We start from the raw sequence: 25,719 nt of genomic DNA on the forward strand, positions 1-25,719 counted from the left end.
ATAATACATTGAATTGTTACTTATATAATACGTCAAAACTGGCATCATTGTTTCACAAAGATATTGTCTAACTATTTTACAACTATGTAGGGATTTCTCAGTTTAGCTGTTGTTTGTCTCCTAGCATTTTAATTTGACAGCATTTATCGTATAAAGTAGTATCTGAATTACTAGGATTACTAAATTCACGATAGTCATAGTATTTTATTTCAGAGTATCTGTTTTCCTTCTGTGGTTTAATGACACTGCTTCCTTGGTGGCTCAGATGTTAAAGAATCTGCTTGCAATGTGGGACACCCGGGTTCAATCCCTGGGTCAGTAAAATCCCCTGGAGAAGGGAATGGATACACACTCCAGTATTCTTGGGGCTTCCATGGTGGCTCAGATGTAAAGAATCTGCCTGCAATACAGGAAACCTGGGTTTGATCCCTGGGTGGGGAAGACTTCCTGGAGAAGAGGGGAATGGCCACCCACTCCAGTATTCTTACCTGGAGAATTCTCTGGATAGAGGAACCTCATGGGCTGTCTTTCATGGGGATACAAAGTGTCAGTCATGACTGAGCACACATGCATGTCTTTGACAGTTTCAAAAATTCTTTAGTTTTTACTTTAACCTTTACTTTTAAAAATATAATTTTTCAAAAACATCATTAGTGAATTTTTAGTGACCGAGAGAATTGCCATTTATATAATGATCATAGTATCTAACATCCTTATGTGGATTCCAATGATTGCACAGGTGTGAGCACATCTTAGTGGAGGAATTAAATATTCCATTAAGCCATAATGAAGAGAATCAATACTCCTGTATTTAAAGCTCTTTTCTGTCACTGTTCTCATTTGTATTTTAGTAATTTGCAAGTCTGAAAGAGTAGTAGTTATTGTTGGTTATTCATTTTTTCAGTAAAGTGTATTAACGGTATTTTCGTCCAAAGATAAATACAAGGTTTAGATGGACATATCTTTTTCTAATTAGAATTTATATTTTACAGTTTTGTTCCAATGCTTGTTCACATTCAGGTTTTAGAAACAAGATCTTTGGGAAATTTTTTATTACATCTTTATTTGCTAACACTTCTCCTGAAAGCATTTTTCTCTGCTAATTCTGATTGCACCATTCTGGTGCTTCTTCCCTGTCCTCTTCTTTCATTTTTTTCTGGGAGTAGTTTTTCATTCAGGCCCTTATTAACTCTAACCTGGACTCCCTACAGCCCTTGTTACTTCACTACCATCTGAGTATCACTGCTGAAAAATTTTTCTGGAGGCTTACTTCTGAGCATGCAGATCAGATTCCCATAGTGGCACTTTTCTGACTACAAAAATAAAGTCCCACATCATAAATCAAAAACAATTTTCAGGTCAAGCCCCTTTTTTCAATGCAAATATTGAGGCCCGGAGTGACAAAGTGACTTCCTGTAAAGTTGCACAGTTACTAAGTGTAAGAACTGAGATTCTAAATAAAAGTTTAGCATTCAGTTTACTTTTTCAGAGATGGTATTCCTTTGTTTTTTTTTTGGCCTTAAGCTCTTTAGCTTTTTCCAGTTGATTTTATACTGTTAAACTAACACAAAAAATCAAAATTATTAAACAATGCTCAGTAGAGATCTTAACCAATATCAAGCTTTATTAGCAATGTCAAGGAAACAAGCTATTAAGATGCTCATGCAGAACAGGGAGAAAGGCGGGGCCATCCAAAATGACTCTCCAAATCTTTTCTTCCCATAACAGACGTAAGCATCATAGGTGATATGTCTAATCCATTTGCTTATTTCATGTTGAACAGAACATTTACAAAGTGTAGGAAATATATTAAATTTATACCTCAGATGGTCACCTATCTTATGTGTTATTTTCAAGGGACTCATATATATAAACCCATAGGCTGTGGCTACAACAATCTTAAAACAAAAACAGCCTGCCAAGTTCATAAACAGGGATTCTCTTGCTGGCAAATATTAGTGTGTTTACCAGACACCCAATTAACAGGGTACATATGGTGAGATCAGGCTAGGTTACTTGTCTTTCTTCCTCTGGGACCTTCCCCAGTATCATAATAACCATCATAGGCCAGTTTTTTAAAATTCTTTCCTTCCCAACCACTTTCCATTTGTACACCTTACATAGTCAAACAGAAGAACTTACTCTTCCTTACATGCATCCCCATTGCTTTCCACTATGTCTTTGGTTATGCCACTGTATCTCTATGTGTCCTTCAGTGACCATCTCAAGTATTTCTTCCTTCCAGATGGGTGTCATCTCTTCCATTCGAAACTTTTATAATCATTTACCTTTCCATTTAACAGAATCTGTTTTTTTTTTTCCTTCTGTTCTCCTTAAGTGTAAACTACCTAAGGTATTTACTTTTCTCCATCTATTCATAGATTTTATTTGCACTGTGTAAATTACATTGCTGGGCCTTTTTCTAAAAATATAAACCTAACCTGAAATCTGTTTGAAAGTAACTGCTTTGTTTCCTCTTCTCCTCTCAAGTCAATGACACACTTGATGACATCTTTGATGGCTCTGATGATGAAGAAGAAAGCCAAGATATTGTGAATCAAGTTCTTGATGAAATTGGAATTGAAATCTCTGGAAAGGTATAAATGAATGTCCTATTCTCTCAGATGGAAATATTTTCTCTTCATTGTTTTAAGTTTTCCTTTATGTTAGGTGTTTTTTTAATATCTGTTTGAAAAGTAAATTACACCTCTTTGCAGCACATCCTTTATGTCCTAACCCAAAAGTTTGTTAATACACCTTTTTTTGTCTCTTTTTCTGTCTTTAATATAGATGGCCAAAGCTCCATCAGCTGCCCGAAGCTTACCATCTGCCTCTACTTCAAAGTCTACAATCTCCGATGAAGAGATTGAACGGCAACTCAAAGCTTTAGGAGTAGATTAATAAAAAAAGCCATTATATTTTGCCTATTATAATTATTTAGTATAAACCAGGCACAGTGAAGATTCCTTTTACAAAGCACATTTATTTTGCAAAACTGAAGACCATGAGTAAACAGTTGTTTCCTAACCCATGGCTATTTTGAATCTTTTGCCAAAGAATGACAATGATGCAAAAATGGGAACAGTTTGGATTTTAATTAGAACTCTTTGAAAGTGATGATGTGTAAAATGTTGACTTCTTTTCTGCATGGCATAGAGAAATTATATTCATTCCTTAGTGTATTTATGTTCTGAATCTTTTTACACAGAATACAAATCTTGTTAAAGCCACAAGGCACCAACTTAAAGAGACTTGTAAGAATATTAAAAGTATACCATTAATTCTGCGTCTGTTACTTGTCCTTTGTAAGTGATATGTGTTATGACCATAGGCGGTTCAGCTGCCAAATTATTTTTAAATCACCTAAAAGAAGAGTGCTAGTTGAACATCTGTCTTAAACAAAAACTGTTATGAGCTTTTCTTTTCCTTTGGGAGAACATTCTACTTGGTAAGTTTATTACCTTTGAAAATGTGCTTGGCACCTGCCTTAAACAGTACAAACATATTGTGCACATCTTTAAATTATTTTAACTGACAGAAAAGAACAACATTTTAAACTCAAATTGAAGCCTCTTAGAAAAATTAGCCAGGCTTTTTTTTTTAAAACTTATAAAGTGAATTAAATATAATTAGCAAAAACAGACACTGAATTAATAACATTTTATATTAATAAAACGATATATTTTGGTCTTTATTCCCAGAACTGAGGAGATTTCCTCCATATCAATTATAATTTAATCTCTTGTTTTGAATTGTATTAATGTGTATATCAAACCCTCATTGGGGTTTGATGAAGCCATCATTCTTAATTAATTAATACTACTATGACAGTACTCCACCTAAATTTTAAAAATTAGCATTTTTTTCTTGGTAAATAAACTACAACTTTGTCAGAAATTACTGCCTGAATGTGTATTGATGTATTAACTGCATTTTTTAATGTAAAGTTGCTATGATATTTAATGTATGTATTGAAAGTGAGAAGAAATGAAGACATGGCAGGTTAGTTAGAATTTAGAATTAGGTTAGCTTTGAAAAATGATGTTGTCATATATGGATTTTAGCACATCCCACCCTTTAAAAACTCTTCTGAAGAAGATCAAATAGCTGTAACTTGGTTAATTTGGGACAGTGGATGTTTTGGACTAATATGGAAAACATAAATACATTTTAGGACTAGTGGACATATGGCATAAGGATTGATGAGAAAAATGAAAACCTAAACTTTATAATCCATAAACCATTTTATAATGTTCAAAGATAAGATTCCATTATGATAACATTAAATGCAGTTACCCTGAACATTGATGGATCAAAACATTTTACTTGATTATGGAATGTTAACACAGGACTTGCTTTGATTCTTGGATGTACATAATAATGCCAACTAACTTTATTTACTTTCTTGTTTACATGTGGGGGTTTTTGTTTTTAAAATTATTTTGTTAAAAAAAAAACCTCAATAAAGATTTATTGCTGTTATTTTTTTCCCCCTTATCTCTTTTACTCTATTTTTGATTTCTGCTAAAGTTAAAAGTTTTATGCATATCTGGTAATTTTTCAAAAGAATGATTTTTATTACTTTCTTGGAAGGAAAAATGAGATAATGATGCTGTTTTTATGTCTGTTTAAGAGCCAGAAGTTGGTATAGAACTGATGCTTGTAAATGCAATAAGTCTAATAATTGGTGGTTTCACATGAAATTTATCTGATAATTTCTTTCCTGGAACTTGCAGGGGATAACCATTTTTAAATCTTTAACAGATAAGTCTTAGAGATTTTTTAAAACAATTTCAGTCAAACATGAATGCCACAAAAGACTTTGGGACCCAAAGCTTTCATGAGCATTGTCTGTAAATATGTAAGTTATGCTTCTTGTTGTTCAGTCAATAAGTCGTGTTTGACTCTTTGCAACCTCATGGACTGCAGCACGCCAGGGTTCCCTGTCTTTCGCTATCTCTTAGAGTTGGCTCAAACTCATATCCATTGAGTTGGTAATTCTCTCTAATCATCTCATCCTCTGCCGCCCTCTTCTCTTTCTACCCTCTATCTTTCCCAGCATCAGGATCTTTTCCAGTGAGTCAGCTGTACACATCAGGTGGCCAAAATATTGAAGCACCTTCAGCATCGGTCCTTCCAATGAATGTTCACGGTTGGTTTCCTTTAGGATGGACTGGTTTGATCTTGTAGTCCAAGGGACTCTCAGGAGTCTTCTCCAACACCACAGTTGAAAAGCATCAATTCTTCGGTGCTTAGCCTTCTTTATGGTCCACCTCACATCTGTACTTGACTACTGGAGAAACCATAGCTTTGACTATATGGACCTTTGTCAGCGAAAAGCAAAACTTCCTTTTGCTGCTGCTGCTGCTGCTGCTGCATCGCTTCAGTCGTGTCCGACTCTGTGTGACCCCATAGACGGCCTCCCCCGTCCCTGGGATTCTCCAGGCAAGAACACTGGAGTGGGTTGCCATTTCCTTCTCCAGTGCATGAAAGTGAACAGTAAAAGTGAAGTCGCTCAGTCATGTCCAACTCTGCAGCCTACCAGGCTCCTCTGTCCATGGGATTTTCCAGGCAAGAGTACTAGAGTGGGGCGCCATTGCCTTCTCTGAAACTTCCTTTTAGACCCTTAAAATTAGTAAACAAGGATTCTTACACACCGAGTTTAATGAAGCAACTGATTTATATGTTTACTTGATTTTCCTCATTTCCTACTTTTGGATTTCTTTAGCAACTAACAAGTTTGCTAATAGAAAGTGAGCAAAGGAGGATAGCAATTTCTCTTACTGAAGGATGCAGCCCAATGTCATATTCTATTACTGGATGTTAATGTCATGGATGGAGGAGATCACTGAGTCTGAGAGAAGTAGAATTTGGTACAAAAATGTCAATACTCGTCTTAGAAAACATAAAATGACCATCTGTCAGCTGATTGTGTTGCACAGACTACTCTGGAGGGAGAGTGCCTAGTTATGGCAGAGGTAGTGGAAATGAGTTCAAGGAATTAACACAACCTTGTAAATCAACTATACTTCAATAAAATAAATTTTAAAGCAATTGTGCCTATGTAGACCGGAGTGGGAAATCTGGTGACCTGTGAGCTTCATGTTACCTGCACAGTGAGGTGTATTATTTGTAATGAATGCCTTTAGGAGAAGCCTGCCCTCACCCCATGGACACAAATATATTCCTTACTAGGCCAGTAGCCACACTCCTAGCCTGGTCCTGGTGGGCCCAATTTAAATATGTACCCCTTTTTCAGACATTCCCATGTTTAAACTGTATATGTGCAAATCTGAAAAAGAGACCTGTGATGACTTTCTCTTTTGATGCCATTACTCTACATGAATAGGGTTTTGCAGTTACAGAAGAATAGATTAACTTTTCAATTTCTATAGGACCTGAGCCCATAAATGTGTTTAAGACAATTCCCATTACTTAGTTCTGTCAAGAGTCAACTGGATTGAATTTCCCTTCAAGGAAGCCTGAGGATCCTGAAGTCTGATTTCAGGTACCCAGCTATAGGAACAGCTACACACTCCCCATTCCCACAAGCCATCCTTCCAAGAACCTGAAAATATGCATGGGCACACACACACAAATATCTCTGTCCCAAACACTGAAAATATTTCTTTTAACTATTTTTACCATTAGATATGGAAAGTGAAAGTGTTAGTCGTGCAGTCGTATCCAACTCTTTGCAACCCCATGGACCATAGCTTGCCAGGCTCCTCTGGCTGTGGGATTTTCCAGGCAAGAATACCAGGGTGGGTTGCCATTTCATTCTTTAGAGGATCTCCCCAACACAGGGATTGAAACTGGGTCTTCCACTTTGCAGGCAGATTCTTTATTTTTACCATTAGATATGGAAAGGCAAGTTACATGACTTTCTCAGTCGCCTCTACAGGGTAAAACTGAGTGTACCAATAGGTATAAGTGACAAACAGATCCTTCCATTTTGATGGAACTCTACCGAATTCTTGAAGATTTCCCACAGAAGAGCTCATAAAAACAAGAAATGGAAAGGCTGTGTGGCTGTCCGCTTTGGCTGAATTCCCAAATGTTAAACACATAGACACTGCACAGTAAATCATATTTGTCACTTGTTTAATTGCAGTTTAGAATTCTAAATAACATTCACCATTTATTTTTAAGGAAGCCAATATCTATTAAAATACTATCTAAATAGAAAATATAGTCTCAAAACTCATTTATACAAATGAGTTAATAGCAAATACCAGTACATTTACAACTAGTAAATGGCTAGTAATAAGGGACTTGTATTATTATTACTAGTAATAAATAGTAAATAAGGGATTGCTATTTCAATATTAAATATTGCCTCAAAATGTTTTATTAGGGAGAAAAACTGATTTCCAATGCTAACTGTATCTAAAGTTGGAAAGAATGACCTTATAGAAGAATGTCTGATTATAATCTAAACTTACCATCTGTAATGATGACTGAGGCATATATCCGTGCTTGTTTTTGCTAATTAGAGTCAGATTAAACATTCCCAGAAGTTTCATATTTAAGTGCAAAGAGTCACTATTCTAGATTAATAATGCATTACATTTGCTTTTATTTGCAAGTTTCAACAGCATGCATACATGTATGTTTAGGAGTGTCTGTCTGTACATTTTGCTCTGCCTTTTACAAACTAATGAATCACTTCCCCAACTAATGTATGTTTGAAGCAAATGAATTATCAAGAGAAAAGTTATAAATACACACAGCTGAATAATTTGGAATTTACTCTCAAGTCGTTATATATACATACTATACATAAATATATATCTATATATATATGTATCTGTATAGTATTTAACACCCCCTGGGTGCTAGATGTGTACTTAAGCATGGATTATCAGGCCACTGAAAACTGATTTTTTTTGTTTGCTTTTAATAATATATCAGTGTTTCCAGCTATCCAACTGATGTTGATTATGTGTGCACATATATATATAATCTATATAGATTATGATCTGCATAATCCTTAGTCTTTATTAATATTACAAAAAGCAAGAGACAGGACAGTATAGTTTATTTGGTAAGCATTCTAAGTAATGAAATTTAGTCTACCTGTTCCCATTTTTTGTTATATAAAATAAGTTAGATAAACATTGCCAGCAGATTGACATTCAAAATGCAAAACAAAGTCACTATTTGATAGTGGTAACACATTACAGTTTGCTTCTACCTACAAGTTTTAAAGAAGTTCATTCTTTTTTTAAATTGAAGTATAGTTGATTTACAATATTATGTTAAATTCAGGTGTTCAACAGTGATTCAATATTTCTATAGATTATACTCCATTTAAAGTTACTATATAATAGTGGCTATATTCCATACGCTGTACAGTGGTGCACAATCTTATTAATTAAATACATGTTCCTTAAGGTGCAACTCCCTGAATTGAAAAGCTCAAAACAGCAAATTTTTTCATTAGCAATAAATCATATTCTAACCAATTAAACCAAAATTGATCCTCTTTTCTGATGGGACACCAGATGATTTTCCAGGTTGTGAGATTTCAAAAATGAGCTATGGTATTAAATTTGACTCTCTTCAAGTTTGTAGCCACTGTTAAGAGTAAATGCCCTTGTTCATTTAACAAAGATTTATTTCTGCTGTGAGCAAAGGCTTTCCCAGGCACTGGAGAAATAGCAAGTAAGCAAGACTTCTTCCTTGTATTTTTATAGCTTATAGAAACAGTAGTGTGGGGCTCAAGAATCCATAGAGCATATTTTCCATAGCTAAACATCAAAAAAAGCTAATGTCTGAGAAGAATAAAAAGATCATAAATTAATATTTCTACAAATTTCTTTTGAAACACTTCTTTGGGCTCTGTGCCCTAATTGTTACTTCAAAGGCATCACTTCTGATTAAGATTTATTCCTAAATGCAATAATAAAATTCTAAAACACCTCTGGTTCTTAAGTGCAAAACATTTAGTTCAAACAAACTATTAAAGCTGATGGCAAGCAGGGCATCAGGTAAGGAATTTTCTAATTGGATCTTCTCTGGTGATATTCTTTATGTGACATAACTGACTAAAATATTAAAAAGCAGATATACAGCCTTTGGGAAAAGAATCTTTAAAAGACCACATGTGCATACTCCTCTGTGTGTGTGTGTGTATGTATGTGTGTGTGTTAGGGAGAGGTAGAGGAAAAGATATAGTGAGAGGGACAGAATCATTGTTATAATCCTATTAGTCTCTGGCTTAAAATGTACAATGTGCCTTCTGAGAATAATTCATCAACATAATTTAAATTGTATTTATTTTTAAAGTAGAAAAGAAACACTTCTGCAAAACTTACTGATGTGATTTTTTGAAGCTAACCAAATAACTAATTTCTATTTTGGCTGGAGAAGAAAAAGGAATGAAAAATAGAAAATCTTGCTATTACACAATAGGAGATCCTATCTGCATTCAAGATGCTCCTTAGAAATAGTAAATAAACTCTGATTCAGGCTTGTTTTCACCCGTTTTTCTCTCTGCCTTCGGTTACAAAACCAAACCCTCACCACTTCTTTCTCCAGGTTCAGTTCTTCAGCCATCCGCAGGATCTCCTGAGAGGAAGGCTTATTCTGTTCTCCAAAGTGTCTCTCCAGGGCGTCTTTAGCTGCAATACTGGGAGGTGGGGGGTTGGCAGGAAAGAAGAAGGCAGATGATGGTTTAGGCACATTGAAATCAAGTTAGGTTAAATTTCCCAAATCTTAGTGTTAACGTTAACGTAAAAAGGAAACCTAAAGACTCTGAAAACACCTTCAAAGCTCTTCAACAATAATAAATGTGAAGTTTTTCTGAACATTTACATGCTTGTCTCATGCAGGCTCCTTTTACCAGTCACAGGAAGAAATGAAGAAGGGGAACTCAGGCATTGTTTATCCACTTTCTGCCACAAGAGGGCACTGACTTACTGAGAAGAAAATACTTCTGAATACATTTCTAAATGTCCCCCAGAACTCAGGTTATTGAAATGTTTAGTGTACAACGAACCAACCAAAACAAAACCTGTCTTTTAGCAATTCCTCCATGAGCCTCATGGAAACTACAAAAAGATAAATGAACAATCTGGCTTGAAATGCTAGAAGTCACTTTGAACTGTAAGCAACTAAAATACTAGTGACCAGTTTTGTTATTTGTAATAACATAGATAACATATTTCCGGAGCAAGACTTATGTCTAAAAGGACAGTAGAAACAGTCATTCTTTTTAGCTGTGATTGTACAGCTTCTGTTTTATCCAAAACTTGCAGAGCAAAACTGTTCTTGAATCAAACAATACATATTTTTCCATCAAATTTTAAATTTCCAGCTGTTTCTCAGCAGTAATTTATTGAATGTTGTGCTTTTTCACCTATCTTATTTTCTCAATTGGCCCTATTCATTTTTATGTTATATTGAATTTATATTATACTCAAATGCTCATTCCATTTGTAAAATATCATTTTCTTCTCCACTAACTTTTAATATCTCAAAAGTGTACCTGATAGTTGTTCTCCGTTTCCTTTTTCTTTCATTTGCACCAACTTTCTCATTGTATAAAGCTGTGATGCGAAAACAATGAATAATTACAAAAACAAAGCAGGTTTTTTTTTTAACTATCAGATTTGGATTTAAAGTCTCTTTATAAAACAATACAAAATAAAATTACCATACATTTTTGTTTTAAATTTTTGCAGTACACATCATTTTAGATTACAAGCCCTAGATTAAAATGCTAACACACAAAAATATTAATTTTATAAATATTAACAGTTGTCTTTAAATCACACCCTATCTTTGTTGAACCAGTTGCTCTAAATGCTATCAAACCTTGCTCTTTAGCCAGCCTTGACATTAATATAAGTAGATAATTTTATCACATTAAATTGTTCATCTAGCAATTGCTTCTTATTCACTAGAAAGAACGGTGTGTGCGAATGGTCTGGCTACACTTATATTAAGTTATAAAAATGATTCATGTATAAATACTACAGTATATAGCACAGCAGAAAAATATCTGGACACATTAAAAAGAATCATTTCACCACTTTACACCTATGCCACATTGTCTAGAAACTTTCCCTATGTATTTTATTCTCCATTTACCTTCTCAATAAATTTATTTTTACACTTTCACTGGCCTTGCTTTTCTTTTTAGTGTGATGAAACAAGATACTTATTTTTCATGTCAAAGAGAAAAATCAAACCAAGCTTCAAACCTCTCGCTTTAGCACAAATCCAACCGAAGGAAACCATTGTTTTTAGGTTAAAACATCACTGTTTCCAGAAACACAGCTTTTGTACCTCCTACTTGCTCGGCTTCCTCCAGCCATTTGGATAATATTGCTTTTAGTTTGCATGCATTTTTGAAGCTGAGCTGCAGGTTTTCAAATCGGCAGATAGTTGTTTGACTGAATTCAGAGCCATGCACAGCTGCCAGAGCTTCCCCAACATTTGTCTGGGTGTATCCTGTGAAAGAACAACAAAGGCCATCAGCTTCAGTTTTGCAAGAAACACTGATTTTGGTCCACTATTGTACAAATTTGTGTATGTATCTTTGTCAATGATTAAATATTGCTTTTAACCATATATTTGTTGGCAATTTAGAATAACAGTAAGGTTATTCAGTGTAGAATTGTCTAGTATTTTTAAAAATTCCTTCTAGTTAAATTGTTAATATTTTAGAAGTCAAAAGAATTCAGATAGGAACATCTGCCATTCATATTTAGCCAAATTGGATAAATGTGTCATACACACTTTGCAAAAATATATAAGAAAAGTTTCTAGACAATGTGGCATAGGTATAGTGAAATTATTCTTTTTAATGTATCCAGATTTTTTTTGCCACTGTGCTATATACTGTAGTAATTATACATGAATCACTTTTATAACCTAATATAAGTGTAGCCAGACCATTTTTTGCAACCCCATAGACTATACAGTCCATGGAATTCTCCAGGCAAGAATACCGGACTGGGTAGCTGTTCCCATATCCAGGGGATCTTCCCAACCCAGGGACTGAACCCAGGTCTTCCTCATAGCAGGAAGATTCTCTACCAGCTGAGCCACTGGGAAGCCGAAGAATACTGGAATGGGTAGCCTATCCCTTCTCCTGGATCTTCCTGACCCAGGAATCAAACTGGGGTCTCCTGCATTGCAGGTGGATTCTTTACTAGCTGTCCTACCAGGGGATCCCTAATACACACTTTAGAAGACATTTAAAAATTCTCTCTAATCATTATTATTAAACATCTGTTGAAATATGCTCAAAATCTATAGATATTAAAATATAATATGTAAAATATATGGTGATATATCACAAATATTTTTATCTCAACTGTAAGAGTGAAAAATTCAACATGTTGAAGTTACCAAATAAAACTAAGGACTGTGTTTACTTTCCCTAAAAGCATGCTTATTATGAGACGTTGGTCACACAACATTTTATGTATATCACCAAGCATTTATTATATCATTCGGTAATGCTTCTATCTCCAGGCAAAAAGTTTTCATAGATTGTCTCAAACATTCTCAGAATATAAGTTGATAAATGTCATCAATGTAGAATTTGAAACATTCACAGTCATATAAAAAGTAAATTGAAAATGAATGTTATAAAGATGCCTACTGCTGTGTTTATGACAAATAGTAACTACATATTAATTCAGGGCCCAAGGCTATATACCTGTGTGCATCAAATGATTACACATGATGCCCTTCAATTGATATCATTAAAAGTTACCAATGACTCAGTCCACAAATGCAGAAGTTTGTACTATCAGTTCAATCCATTAAAAATATATTTCATGCATTTAAATCAAGGTTAATTATTATGATTATTTACATTAAAAACACTTCACCCTAGAAAGTGAACAAAGGCTATGAACAGATAACTCACAGAAAAGGAATTACAAATGACCGTCCAACACATGAAAGAACTTCTTTCACTCTTCACTCATAAGGGAAATTTAAAATGAAACTACTATCTTCACCTAACTGATTTGCAAAGGTCTAAAGTATTAATAGCATCTTTTCCCTTCAACAACTATTTTTTATTCTACATGCCAGTCACTGTTCCAAGTGCTGAGGATAAGGAGAAAACAAAAGGAAATAAACAAAAAGCAAAAAACTTCTGCCTCAACAGAATTCATATTCTGAAGAGTGGCAAAGGAGATACTCATGGTGGCAATAAGATTTGTTAAAACTTACATAGAGAACAATTTGACAGCTATTGAAATTACAAAAATACACATACTCTTCAATCAAGCAATTTTGCTTTTAACACTTTCCCTACACATATGTTTTTATGGGTGCAAAATGCTATGTATGAAGTTAATCATTGCATCATTGTCTTCAGTAACATAAGATTGAAGACCATCTAAATTCCATCAGTAGGAGACTGGTAATATATTCATAAAATGGAATTGAAAGATGCATTAAAAAGAAGAGCTCTCTAAAAACTAATACTGAAAGCTCTCCAAAATAGTCAAATATAAAACGTCTATATGAAGAAATACATGAATTTGCTTATATGAATATGCATAGAATAGAAGGATACACAGAAACTAATAACATTGATAAACAGGAAGGATAAGCAGAGGGATACAATTCGCATAGCTTTTTAGCCTTTGAATCACACAAAGGTATTAATTCAAATAAAACAAAGGCATTTCTAAACTTATGTTTGAAAAAGAGACCATTAATTTAGAAATTTTTGTATTTTGGCTGCAAAGAATTTACAAGGAAATGAAAGTTTCTATAGGCTTTCTTAATTCAAGTAACTTACATCCACAATAGAGATGTAGAATGAGAACTGTCTTGGACTTCTGAGCAGCGTGTAAGAGACTAAACAGTAGTAGAGTAAGACTTTGCAGACGGGGTTGCATGTCCCACAGCGGTTAACAAGCACCTACCTAGCTTAATTCTTCTCACTTTAAACTCATTGGCAAACTTTTCAAGTTCTCGGATTTCTGGAGAATCCATGTCTATTGGCTCTTCAACCAATTTGTTTTTCCGCCTGAGCTCCTGCTTGAAATCAGCGGCAGTGGGGTCCTCTGAAAGGAGAGGCTGATGCATGGGAGGAAAACCATGACTCAACGTGTGGTCAGGAAACTTATAAAGACAAGGGGTTAAGCTCCCTGCAACAACAAGAAAAGGACCATTTGTAATTATCCCTCATTTTGATACATGGAAAATTTTGGCCCATCAGATTATTCTGTGACAGTCGATCTCAGTTCTCAAAGGTTACCTGACATTCGGTTTTCTGAAGTAGAAGTCAGTGTGGCTTAGTATAAATGGGATCTTTTTTTTTTTCCCATCTTCCTGGGAGCAGCGAAAACAAAGATAATGCAAAGCCAAAGGAAAGAACCAGGGACTTGCAAATAATTTAAATAGAAATAAGCAAATTTCAAAGATGTGTGAGTTTTCCATCACTATTTTTCTCTTAAAAGACATCTAGGGACTTCCCTAGCAGTCCAGTGGTTAAGAATTCATCCTTCCAGTATAGGGGGCATGGGTTTGGTTCCTGATTATGGAATTCAGCATGGAGCCCCAAAAACAAACAAACAAAAATCTATTCATCTGTTATTGTGAATCTGAGGTTCAAATCTACCAGAATGTATATTTTGATCTCTATTTCCTTAGTTATAATCAAGGTGTATGTTAAGTGCTATGCTGGGAAATTTTCATAGCATTGAAAAATTGATTTTACAGCATTAAGAAATCCAATATTTTATCAGTAAATGCTTAATTTAGTAAAGACAGGTAAAAAGAAAATTATGAGAACACAAAATGCATTAATAAGGTTTAAATAGATTTAATGTTAATGATGGATGTTGACAAAAAGTAACTTTTAAAGATCTATTAGAAAGTAAGCAACAAGATTCTTGCAAAACATACACTATGATGGAATCACTTCTTGATTACTATTTAAGAAGAAAAAGTAAGTGTCAAGGAAGGGTGCAATTCTAGATATGATACATAATCCCTCATAAATGATGAAGCACTGAATCCATTGAGTCAGTTAAATGAGAAATCTCAAAAAACTACATGATTTAATTGTTTAATTGTTTCTAGATTCTACTCTTCATTTGGAAAGAAGAGACTGTCTCAGTCAGGGAATATGGGTGACAGGATGGTATAAGCCAAATTCCCACACATTTTATTTCTGTTTATATTATACTTTTATTCATAAGGATTTCACTTTATATTAAATGACACAGGTATAACCAAGACATTTTCATATAAATAAAATGTTCAATAATTAATCATTTTTGTTATGAGTATAAATTAAATATAAATGACTATAGAATATAGGCAGTAATCATTCTTAGAAACTTACTAAAAAATACATCAGTTTTATGTTATTTATAATTTCTCTATAAATACAGTCAGAAATCAGACATGAGTAATAGCGTATTTTGCCAGAATATATAAATCTTAAATTAATATATCAATATGTAATGAATAAAGAATATTATAAGTCAGTAAATTGTTGGCTCATATTACTTATATGAGAAAATATAATTTTGAAGTGTACCTCTGTTCAGTAGACTATTATTTTTCTGAAGCAAAATACATACAAGTGAGAAATTAAGCAAAATATCATAAAATAAGTTTAGCTGTTTAATGTATATAAAAAATGTACAAAAAAAACTATTTCTGTCTAAAGCAAGTCATATTACTTTGAAAAATAAAAACTATCCAGTTTTTTTTTTTGTTAATCATCTACTTTTTGCTTTAGTGGGTGGTATATTGAATAAACCAGATAAAATTTTAAAAAGCAATTTTAACAATTTTTAATTTATTACAAAATTCAATTTTTAAAATGTTTGTTACATTTTAACAAAGCTCATTTTTTAGAGCTCATTTTTGGCCTAATATTAGTTTTAGATTTCTACTAGTTAAGTAAAATACTAATATATTTAAAAAAATGATCACCTTTATGTTAACATTTACTTAATATTTATCTAAGGACTTTTGCTTTATTTTCAGAGAAAAAAATGTGTATTTTTTTAATCCACAATTTAAAATTTATATAAAAACAAATAACTTTCCTTGGGCGCTAAAATGAATTCACTATACAATTGAAACTAGAAGTGAAGCCCAATGAACACAGCAATAAGCCACATTGATAATCAGTTCATTTTTCAGGTAATCTGTACTCAGGGAAATCAAATGACTCAAAGATTTCTAAATCTTAAATATATTTGGCTACATTAAACAAATGCTTTCAAACAAAAGTATTATGAATACTTAAAAATATTAGAAGTGTGCCATCTCTATTTATGGAAAAATTTAAAGCTAGTATATACATTATAAATACTCTGGAGAAATGGACATTTAGAAAATAAATTTGAACATGAGTCCATAAAGAGTACACAAGAAATACCATGTTCAAAAGTTTGGCATCCAGAGGAGAAAGGAAAACACAATGTGTGCTGCGTTATTTTTCATTAACTGAAAGTATCCACAATTATCCGCAGGGACACAGTTTCCCTGAAACTAATGTTAAACAGAAATTTGGGACAGTCACAGCACAGTCAGACAAACTGATTTCTATTATATGATCCTATATTTGGGGGAAAATGGGGATTGATTGGTATGGTATATGTGACAAGGTATTTTAAAAGGTTTTTCTAAAGCCTGGAATATTAAGAAGTTGGGATTTGAGCACAGAGAGAAAAGATGTAGTGAGTTGTGTGCTGCAGAAGTTTCATGAAGAATTTCCAAAACAGTGATAAACCAAACTTGTCCATAAGCCTAGAACAAGTGCACACCTAAATAGCTTGGAAGTGTTTGTACATTCTTTACAGTCCAAGATGGATTTTCACCCTGCAGATTAATCCACCACAGCCTCTCTGAATTGCTCTGCATGGACTTCTGGATGGCAGAGGAGGGAGGGGATCAGAGGTTAAGTCTTTTAAAGCAGATGATGGGAATCTGAGGTCCAGCTTGCCTTACAGGCACCTGATTCAAGGTCCCGTGATATGGGGCAGACTGCTTTTCTGCAGCACGTGGCTCAGCCAGATGCTAACTGACAACATCTCTGAGGTTGTGGACTGGAAGATTTTAAAGAATAGACAAGGGAAGCAGAAGGACATAGTAAAATACCCCCACCTTGCTGTAGACATGCACAGCAAAGTTCATTGGAATATTTCCATTTATTTTCTTTTTTTAAGTTCATGCATGACAATGTGAAACAAATCATAAATTTGAATTGTGATATTTTTTTCTCTTTTGTGCATTGCTACATCCTATCCACATATAAACAGGTCTTCTGCCTAGTTCTGTAAATTAGGTTGATTTGGAGCACAGCCATGGCCATTTGTTTACAGATTGCCTGTGGCTGCTTTTGAGTTGTGAAGTTGAGACAGATGCTACATAATTTAAGGAAAATACACAGTGTCCATGCTACTGCAGGCACCTTTCATGATCCAGAGGCAAAAGATGGTCAGAATTACTTCTTCCCTTAGTGTCAACACATCCAGAATAAGTGAGGCAAAAATAAAACTAAATAAAACAAAAAAGGAAATAGAAAAAAGACAAGAATGAAGAGGTGGCCTCCAAAGTAGACTGTTTTCCTATGTAAATGTGAAACATATTTCTGGTACCTTTTGTCCTAGCCCAGGTGGAAAAGACACTTTTTAGCTATGCTCATCTTTTATTCTTATTACCCACATCTCATTAAAAAAGAGCATTCATCTCCTTGAATAATTTTCCAACTTCAGCTATTTTGCTTTCCTCTTAAGATCAGTTTTTAATCAAGGATTCTTACTGCACATCTTGGGTGGCCATTACGACACATAACTTTGCTGGGTTTAGCAATCATTACCCTGTAGCTGATTTGCCAGTTTGCACAGGATGGTGGACAAGGTACACAGCTAATTAAGTTTGTTTTCCAACTTTCACCCTGCTTTACAAATGAGAACAGACACCACCTTTCATACCCAGAAATCAGAATTTTGAAAGGTTTTTGTTATTAGTTTTCTTTTGTATTTATCTAGAAGAGATTTTTTTTTAATTGGAGGCTAATTACTTTATAATATTATATTGGTTTTGCCTTACATTGACATGAATCCACCCCGGGTGTACATGTGTTTTTGAATAGTATTTGTAATTCCCTGTTTCCTATTATCCATCCTGTAGGCTGTTGAATTATTTAAGTACTTAGGAGAGAAGAGACAGAAGAAGAAATTTAACTATGAATGTATCTGAAGAGAAGATCAAGGAGAAAACCAGGCTGAGCTGGTAGCAAGCTGCCACAACTCAACTCCGATAGAGCTATGTATGGTACCTGTCACAACCCGGATATGAAGAGACTAACACTTTGAGATGCTAACTTGAAAGAGGTTTATAATTAGTTCCTGGTATGGCTGATTCATTTCACCCCACCAATCATTCTCTTTTATATCCCCACACCTGGACTATGAGGCACAGAGGATTCATCTGATGATTAGAATCCTTCCTACCAACCTTAGCTTAAAATATGAGCTGTAGCTCTTGCTTTCCAGTGGGTTATTAATTTAATGAAATGCTCATACTAAATGTAAGCATCAGAGTATAGGGATAAAATAACCATATTCAAATAAAGCAATTTCACACCCTTTGAAATATTGCTCTTTCTGCAGCTTCACTTTTATATGGAGTATGTGACAATGAACCTTCGTTGTTGGTGATTAGACGCTTCTGTGGATTGTGTGGAAGTGGCTGATTTGATGAACGCCTTGAGACTTCTCAGAAAATTCAAATGACATTACCAGGTTTCTCTTGTGTATTTTAAACCTTTTCTGAATTTCTGAATACTTCTGAATCCCTGTGTTTTATAACTCAATTTGTGTAGCTTCTCTGGGGATGACAGCAGAAAGGTTCAGATTCTCTGAGATTTAATCCATCGTGATGCAAAGGCTAATACTGAATATATGTCAAAATAGTGACATTGTAACAAATTACAAAGCACATCACATTTTAATGATCTCCCTCTCAAAAATATTCAAATATAATCTCTATGCTTTGCCATGGTGAATTTTTCTTTCAGTGACAAAATATATTTAATTTTGGTTTAAGACTACAGCGATACCTCCAAAGCTTAGGACATCCATTTTTTTCATTATTATCACCAACCGAGGCTTTGACTCATTTTAAAAGGTTTTTCCAAAGACCTCTCCTTTTTAACTTTTAATGAAGATGAGAGTTTGCTGAGGGCCTGCTGAGGAAACTTGGACCAGCACAACCTGAGTTGCCTGTGGACTCTCAGTGTGAACCTGGGCTTGTTATCTGCAATCCTGGAAACGGGAAGGATGTCAGACTTCTCAGGCCAGCTGTGAACCCAGCAGCTTCTACCTAGATCTGGTGGGAGGGAGGTAGTAGTAAAAACCATCTCACAGTGTTTGGTGTGAGTGCTAACCTCCGCTCATTGCTGCCCCTTGCTGGGTGCAGAGATGACTTAAGTTGCACCTGGGTTCCTGGGAATTACTGTGAAGGAACAGCAAGGACTTGCTCCTCCGAGAAAGAGCAGCACATGTCCATGAGCTTGTCATTTCTTGTCTCTGTAATCCAAGTGTGGTGGAGGCCATAGAAAGCATTTGACCGGCACTGCTAGTGGCTAAATGCACATTGTTCTACTATTTTTATAATGAAAGTAGTTCATCTTCAACGAGAGATCCTCTCATTAACCATGGATACTGATTAACAGCTAAGTAGATGAATCATAAATGGTCCATTTTCACAGAGGAAGAAAAATATGACTTTCCTTATTTTTTAATTATTGAAAAGAGACATTAGGATATAAAGGTAACCATTAAGAACCATCAGTTTTCACTTCATCATAAAGGTGAGGATATGAGTTTATTCAGAATGCTTTCTAACAGAATGTAGGGAAAGCTAATTTGTTCTGGAATATATTATTTTAAAGTTTTAATGTTTTATTTAGTGTTAATCTGAGAAATTGTTAGAAATTAAAGGTTAATGAACTAAATTCTTTGTTCAATTTAATTTCAAATTTATAGGCATAAATCTATGTTTGATTTTCTCAATTACTTACTCTAGATAACAACTATTACACAAGCATGCACACTCACATATTTATATTTTTCACATAGAACATTGGTAGTTTATTGTCATTGAAATTATTTCTTGCTGCAGAAATAAATATAAAAGATTAAGAGATTTCTAAATAATTTCTGTGCACAAAAAAATTATTGGATAGCCATAGTCTAAAATTAAGTCATAAATTTTGTGATAAGTGGATCTCTTAGGTCAGATTTTCTTTTCCTTAAGAAATTTGCTAACAATACCTTCATTTAACTGTCAACAAACAAGATAGTTTATCTTGATCTAGTGATGCTTTTTTTATCCAGAGGGAAATAAGTATGTAACTTATACTATTTCAATCTTATCCAAGACTCAGAGCATCTCAGACAGGACTGCCAAAGATTCAACTATTGCTAAAGCAGCTGCAAATCTCTCTTAGCCTTCAATGTCTTATTTATCTTCACAGAGCAAATGGCCAAAAGAAATACTGTGATAAGGAAAATGCTCTATAAGTTAGTCTATCTGCTTTGGTAGCCACAAAAGATTATTAAGTACTTTCCTGTTTCATTTTAAATTCAAGAACCGAAGGAACAGCCAAAATCTCAAGGGAAATGATGACTATTAAGTTCCGTACCTCATAATCATTAACCCTGTTGGTATGGAGGAGGGCAATGAAGTGGCCATTTAAAGATTTTGCTGACTTGTTCACTGTTGGCAACTGAGGAATTTTAAATCTGACCTTATTTTAATTAATTTACTTTTAAATTTAAATACTTACATAAGGCTAGCAGCTACCTTATTATTACTGGAGGCAAGCCCACCAATGGCATAAACAAGTGACAATTAGCAGTTTGGCAGCAGAGAATTATAATAAAACTCATACAAAGCAAACACGAGAGTTAAGAAACATAGCAGTTCATTTCAGTCTTGTGGAGAACAGCGGTGGTCAGGTGTAACTATTAAGATCTCTGAAGGCGTCACAGATCAGGGACCATTATAGTAAGTGGTGGATTTAGCAGCAATTTCTGAGGTTAGGAGATCTAAATTTCATGATACACTATGGTCAAGATTCCCTTCGACCCAGAGAATGCATCCAAGCGTCCCCAAACTCAATCTTACATGTGAAGACAATTTTTCTTACCTGCCATCACGCCATAGGTCGATGACTGGTTTCCATAATGACAGGAAGGAACAGAATAATGAAGTCCTGTTGCTGTGTTTCCCAATGTTGTCACCATGAAACATGTGCACAAACATTTAGGAGTTTGAATCAAAGACAAAATAGACGGGACTGGTAAGAAAATGTATGAGGATTCAAGACACATTCGTTTCATTTCAAAAGTACACATTTATGCTATTCTTAAAGTTATATGCCAATAATTTGTTCTCATTTGGGGGCAGTTCTCTGATGAGTATGCTAAAGCTAGGGGTTGAAATTATTCTCAAGTAACGAGTTCATGAATCATCACAGTGGACTAGAGCCTTCATTAATTATATCCAGTGCTCTGGGTTGGCGTGACTGACCAGTTTTAACTTGGGTGGGCTACAGTCCATGACGTTGCCAAGTGTTGGACATGACTGAGTGACTGAGCACACGCACACAACTGGAAGCTGCAGAATTCTTGCAGGTTTCACCCAATATAGACATTGCAAAGAACTGACCAGAGGACAGTCTTAAATTTATCATATAACATGGTACTATAAAATTGTCTTTTTCTGGAGCAATGAATACAGAAATCAACTCTTCATGTGTCTTTACTTTTACTTCTGCTTAGGGAGGCCTGGCATGCTGCGATTCATGAGGTTGCAAAGAGTCGGACACGACTGAGCGACTGAACTGAACTGATTCACCTAACAAATTCTTTCCATCAAAGAGGAAGTGGCAGAGCCACTAGCCTTTTATTGGGTATGATCATAAAACTCCATTAAATTCAGAGGCTTACAAAAACTCTGTGACAATGTACAGTGTATTTAGGCTGGTATTGAAACCATGAGCTTGTAGATTTTCTGCATGCACACTATTAATTGAACAATTCTAATGATGAAGCTGGTCAAAAAATAAGTTCATTGATCACTGAGTAACTAGAGGTTTAAAGAGGTTGAATCCAGCATATAATTTAACTTCATTTATAAATAGCTACAAGTATCATTGAATTAAGGTGTACTTTGAAATTAAATTTGAATTACTTAACTTTTATCAAGCTTTAAACATGAATCACAATGAACTACTAACAATAAAATCACTAATCAATGTTTTCTTATGTATCTTATTTTCTACTTTTTCCCATTATATCCTGAATAGAGTGGTGGATTTTCAAAAGTATATTATTCAAGTATCTCTTGAATAATATGAGATATTAGAAGAGATTTATAATCCTTTTTGAAAATATATAGTCTATCAATTAAAGACATAAAGTAAAACATTTTCTCTAACTATAACTCATTTTTAATATTTTAAAGTATCTGTATAAATTTTCATTTTACAACTGACACAGAGAACTGAAGTCATTTTGTGTTATAATGATTTCTATGTATTCCAAAATTAAACAAACATGAAACGCATTGAATATCCAACTGCTCCTCTAATTATGCTGCTGCTGCTGCTAAGTCGCTTCAGTCGTGTCCGACTCTGCGCGACCCCATAGACAGCAGCCCACCAGGCTCCCCTGTCCCTGGGATTCTCCAGGCAAAAACATTGGAGTGCGTTGCCATTTTCCTCTCATTATAATCATTTCTAATTCTTTACCTAGACAATTAGATACATATGATTACAATTTGATGGAGAAATTATAAAATCAATGTTATTGCTATTTAAAACAATAACAATAGCCATTTAGGACATTTTTACTAATTATGAATTTTTTTACTTCCAAGGTTTAAATTCCTTTTGTTTTGCTGATTTGGGGAAGTCGTATAAATGACAAGCTAATTTACTAGATACATTATTTATTTAATTTTATTTATTTTAAAATAAATAGGAAAAAAATAAAATAAGTAGGGTTTTGAGCTTAAACCTGCTTAATTTTAACCTCAATTCCAATTTTTATTCTAGCCAAATACTATCCACATACAGTATTTTTATGCAAACAATGCATTATTCTTCTCATTCTCAATCTATTTAAATGTCCATTATTTAAAATACACAATTCAGTTCAGTTCAGTTCAGTTCAGTCACTCAGTCGTGTCCGACTCTCCGCGACCCCATGAATCATGGCACGCCAGGCCTCCCTGTCCATCACCAACTCCCGGAGTACACTCAAACTCATGTCCACAGAGTCGGTGATGCCATCCAGCCATCTCATTCTCCGTCGTCCCCTTCTCCTCTCGCCCCCAACCTTTCCCAGCATCAGAGTCTTTTAGCTATGTGATAATTGTATGGGAAGACTCCAGGAGAGAGTGAAGGACAGGGAGGTCTGGCATGCTGCAGTCCATGGGATTGCAAAGATTTGGACATGACTTAGTGACTGAACAATACAACAGTATGTGATAATTGTTTAAATTTACTTATACCACACCTCTTCATAAAAATACTTTATTACATTTTTTTAAAACCATGTTTGAGGATATTTGTATCAGTATATGTTTCGGAGAAGGCAATGGCACCCCACTCCAGTACTCTTGCCTGGAGAATCCCATGGATGGAGGAGCCTGGTAGGCTGCAGTCCATGGGGTCGCTAGGAGTTGGAGACTACTGAGCGACTTCACTTTCACTTTTCCCTTTCCTGTATTGGAGAAGGAAATGGCAACCCACTCCAGTATTCTTGCCTGGAGAATCCCAGGGACGGGGGAGCCTGGTGGGCTGCCGTCTATGGGTTCGCACAGAGTCAGACACGACTGAAGTGACTTAGCAGCAGCAGCAGCAGTATCAGTATATGTTTAATTAAATTCTGAGACTCTTCAGTAGATAAAAAACATGTCTACATTAATAATTTTCCCAAAATCTAGATATATGATCTTCAGATACTTGAAAATTCTGTTGAAGATAAATACCAAACTTACATATAACTTTCAAAGCTGCTTAATTATAACAAAATATAAGGCTAAAATATGTTAAACTGGCATATAATGTATCAACTCAAATTTGATTTTTAAATTTATAAAATTTAGTTCATATTTAGATTACTTTACAAGTGAAAAGTGATATTAAACAGACACTTACCCAAGACATTGTTTATTAATCAAAACCCTTTGTTACTGAGTAAAAAGTGGACACATTAGCAAAACATACTTATTTGCTTGGTTGTGTTTGAGACAATATATTTGAATTAATTTTAATTTTCATCTAAGAAAGTTATATAAGAAAATATAAAAACTTGGTTAAAGGTTGAAATCTCTTCAGAACTAAATTTTGAAAAAATTCAAATCAGTTCCTGGGTTCTAAATATTATATTGCCTCTAGCCTAGATGGGAGGGGAGTTTGGGTAAAAATGGATATAGTATATGTATGGCTGAATTCCTCTGCTGTCCATCTGAAAATATCACAACATTGTTAACTCCAATATAAAATAAAAAGTTTCAAAAATAAACAAATATTATATTGCCTCTAGACTTGATTTTTGAGTTTTTAATTATTCTAAAGAAGTTAAGTGTATTTAAAGTGAAAGTGTTAGTTGTTCAGTTGTGTCCGACTCTTTGAGACCCCACGGACTGTAACCTGCCAGGCTCCTCTGTCCTTGGACTTCTCCAGGTAAGAATAGTGGAGTGGGTTGCCATTCCCTTCTCCATGGGATCTTCCTGACCCAGGGCTCAGACCTGGGTCTTCTGCATTGTAGGCAGATTCTTTACCATCTGAGTCAAGTGTATTTAAACATCGAATTATTTTATTCTTTGAAACCCACCATTGTTGGTATTAGGAATCATTCAGTTGTGTTTACTATGACGTGTACGGCATTTTTTAGACATGGTAGTAAATGTAATCTAAAAACCAAATAAGTTTCTAAGATGAAAAAAAAAAATCACCTTTTAAATTATTTTACACTATTTCTTTAGTTTTACTCTTTATCCATACATGTTTGCATAGAAATGGTTTTCAGACTCACTGTTTACTTATATCGAAGACAGATCTTTATAATAAAATCAACAATACTTGAAATTACTACACTTACTAATATTTCTTGAATATTTTCTTAGGCATTTTGGCTTCTTTAATATCCTGAATATTTAACTTAATACACATTAAAAATTTTTTAAAAATGAGATTCTAAACTAACAGGATTCAGAGCACCCATCCTGACATCTTAAGGCGCAGCCGCATGTAGACCGTTATTGAAGTTAGTACCTGTGGACATCACGTTGGTAGCGTGGTTGGAGACCGGTAGGCACTCCGCAGCACTGGGATGCATTATCAGAGGCAGAGTTGCAGAAGACTCAGAATTCAGAGGTATAAAGGTATCAGTCGAAGTAAAAGGTTGGCAACTCATTCCCACAAAAGAATAGAAAACGGAGAAGACGTGCCACTCCTCAAGTCAGTTTTATTATATTACCATCTCAAAGGGCCGTTTCAAATCTCACTACCTGCATATATACATCAGGGAGGCTCTGAAGCACCAAGAGAGCGCATGCTGGTATTTATACTGCAGGGAAATCCCTTTATACATGTTAATCATCTTTTCCCAGGGGTATTGCTTTATCAATCTGGACAGTCTTCCTTCTTACCCAAATATAACCCATGCCCAAGAGGGGAAGCTGGTTCTTGGA

General features: G+C 34.6%; 2 protein-coding genes across 3 annotated transcripts in view; one reads left to right on the plus strand and one right to left on the minus strand.

Moving 5' to 3' along the window:
• Positions 1-4,482, plus strand: part of CHMP2B (charged multivesicular body protein 2B) — a 35,143-nt gene extending 30,661 nt beyond the window's left edge. The window contains exons 5-6 of the mRNA XM_055425979.2: positions 2,491-2,597; positions 2,791-4,482. Coding sequence (XP_055281954.1) covers positions 2,491-2,597; positions 2,791-2,901 — 218 coding nt within the window. The 3' untranslated portion in view covers positions 2,902-4,482. The remainder of the gene's footprint in view (positions 1-2,490; positions 2,598-2,790) is intronic.
• Positions 4,483-9,423: 4,941 nt separating this feature from the next.
• Positions 9,424-25,442, minus strand: POU1F1 (POU class 1 homeobox 1). Of its 2 annotated transcripts, none has more exons than XM_055417882.1 (6): positions 25,301-25,442; positions 21,164-21,235; positions 13,905-14,129; positions 11,296-11,460; positions 10,493-10,553; positions 9,424-9,634 (listed from the first exon to the last, which is right to left on the minus strand). In XM_055417882.1, exons 1-6 carry the CDS (start codon positions 25,440-25,442, stop codon positions 9,424-9,426), a joined length of 876 nt encoding a protein of 291 aa, XP_055273857.1. The 2 variants fall into 2 exon arrangements, with proteins under 2 accessions (XP_055273857.1, XP_088693951.1); XM_088837825.1 differs by having other exon boundaries at positions 21,164-21,313.
• Positions 25,443-25,719: the final 277 nt, after the last annotated feature.

Source organism: Moschus berezovskii, chromosome 1 (genome assembly GCF_049115385.1).
Source record: "Moschus berezovskii isolate FMDL1 chromosome 1, NW_MosBer_1.0, whole genome shotgun sequence".
Taxonomy (NCBI): Eukaryota; Metazoa; Chordata; class Mammalia; order Artiodactyla; family Moschidae; genus Moschus; species Moschus berezovskii.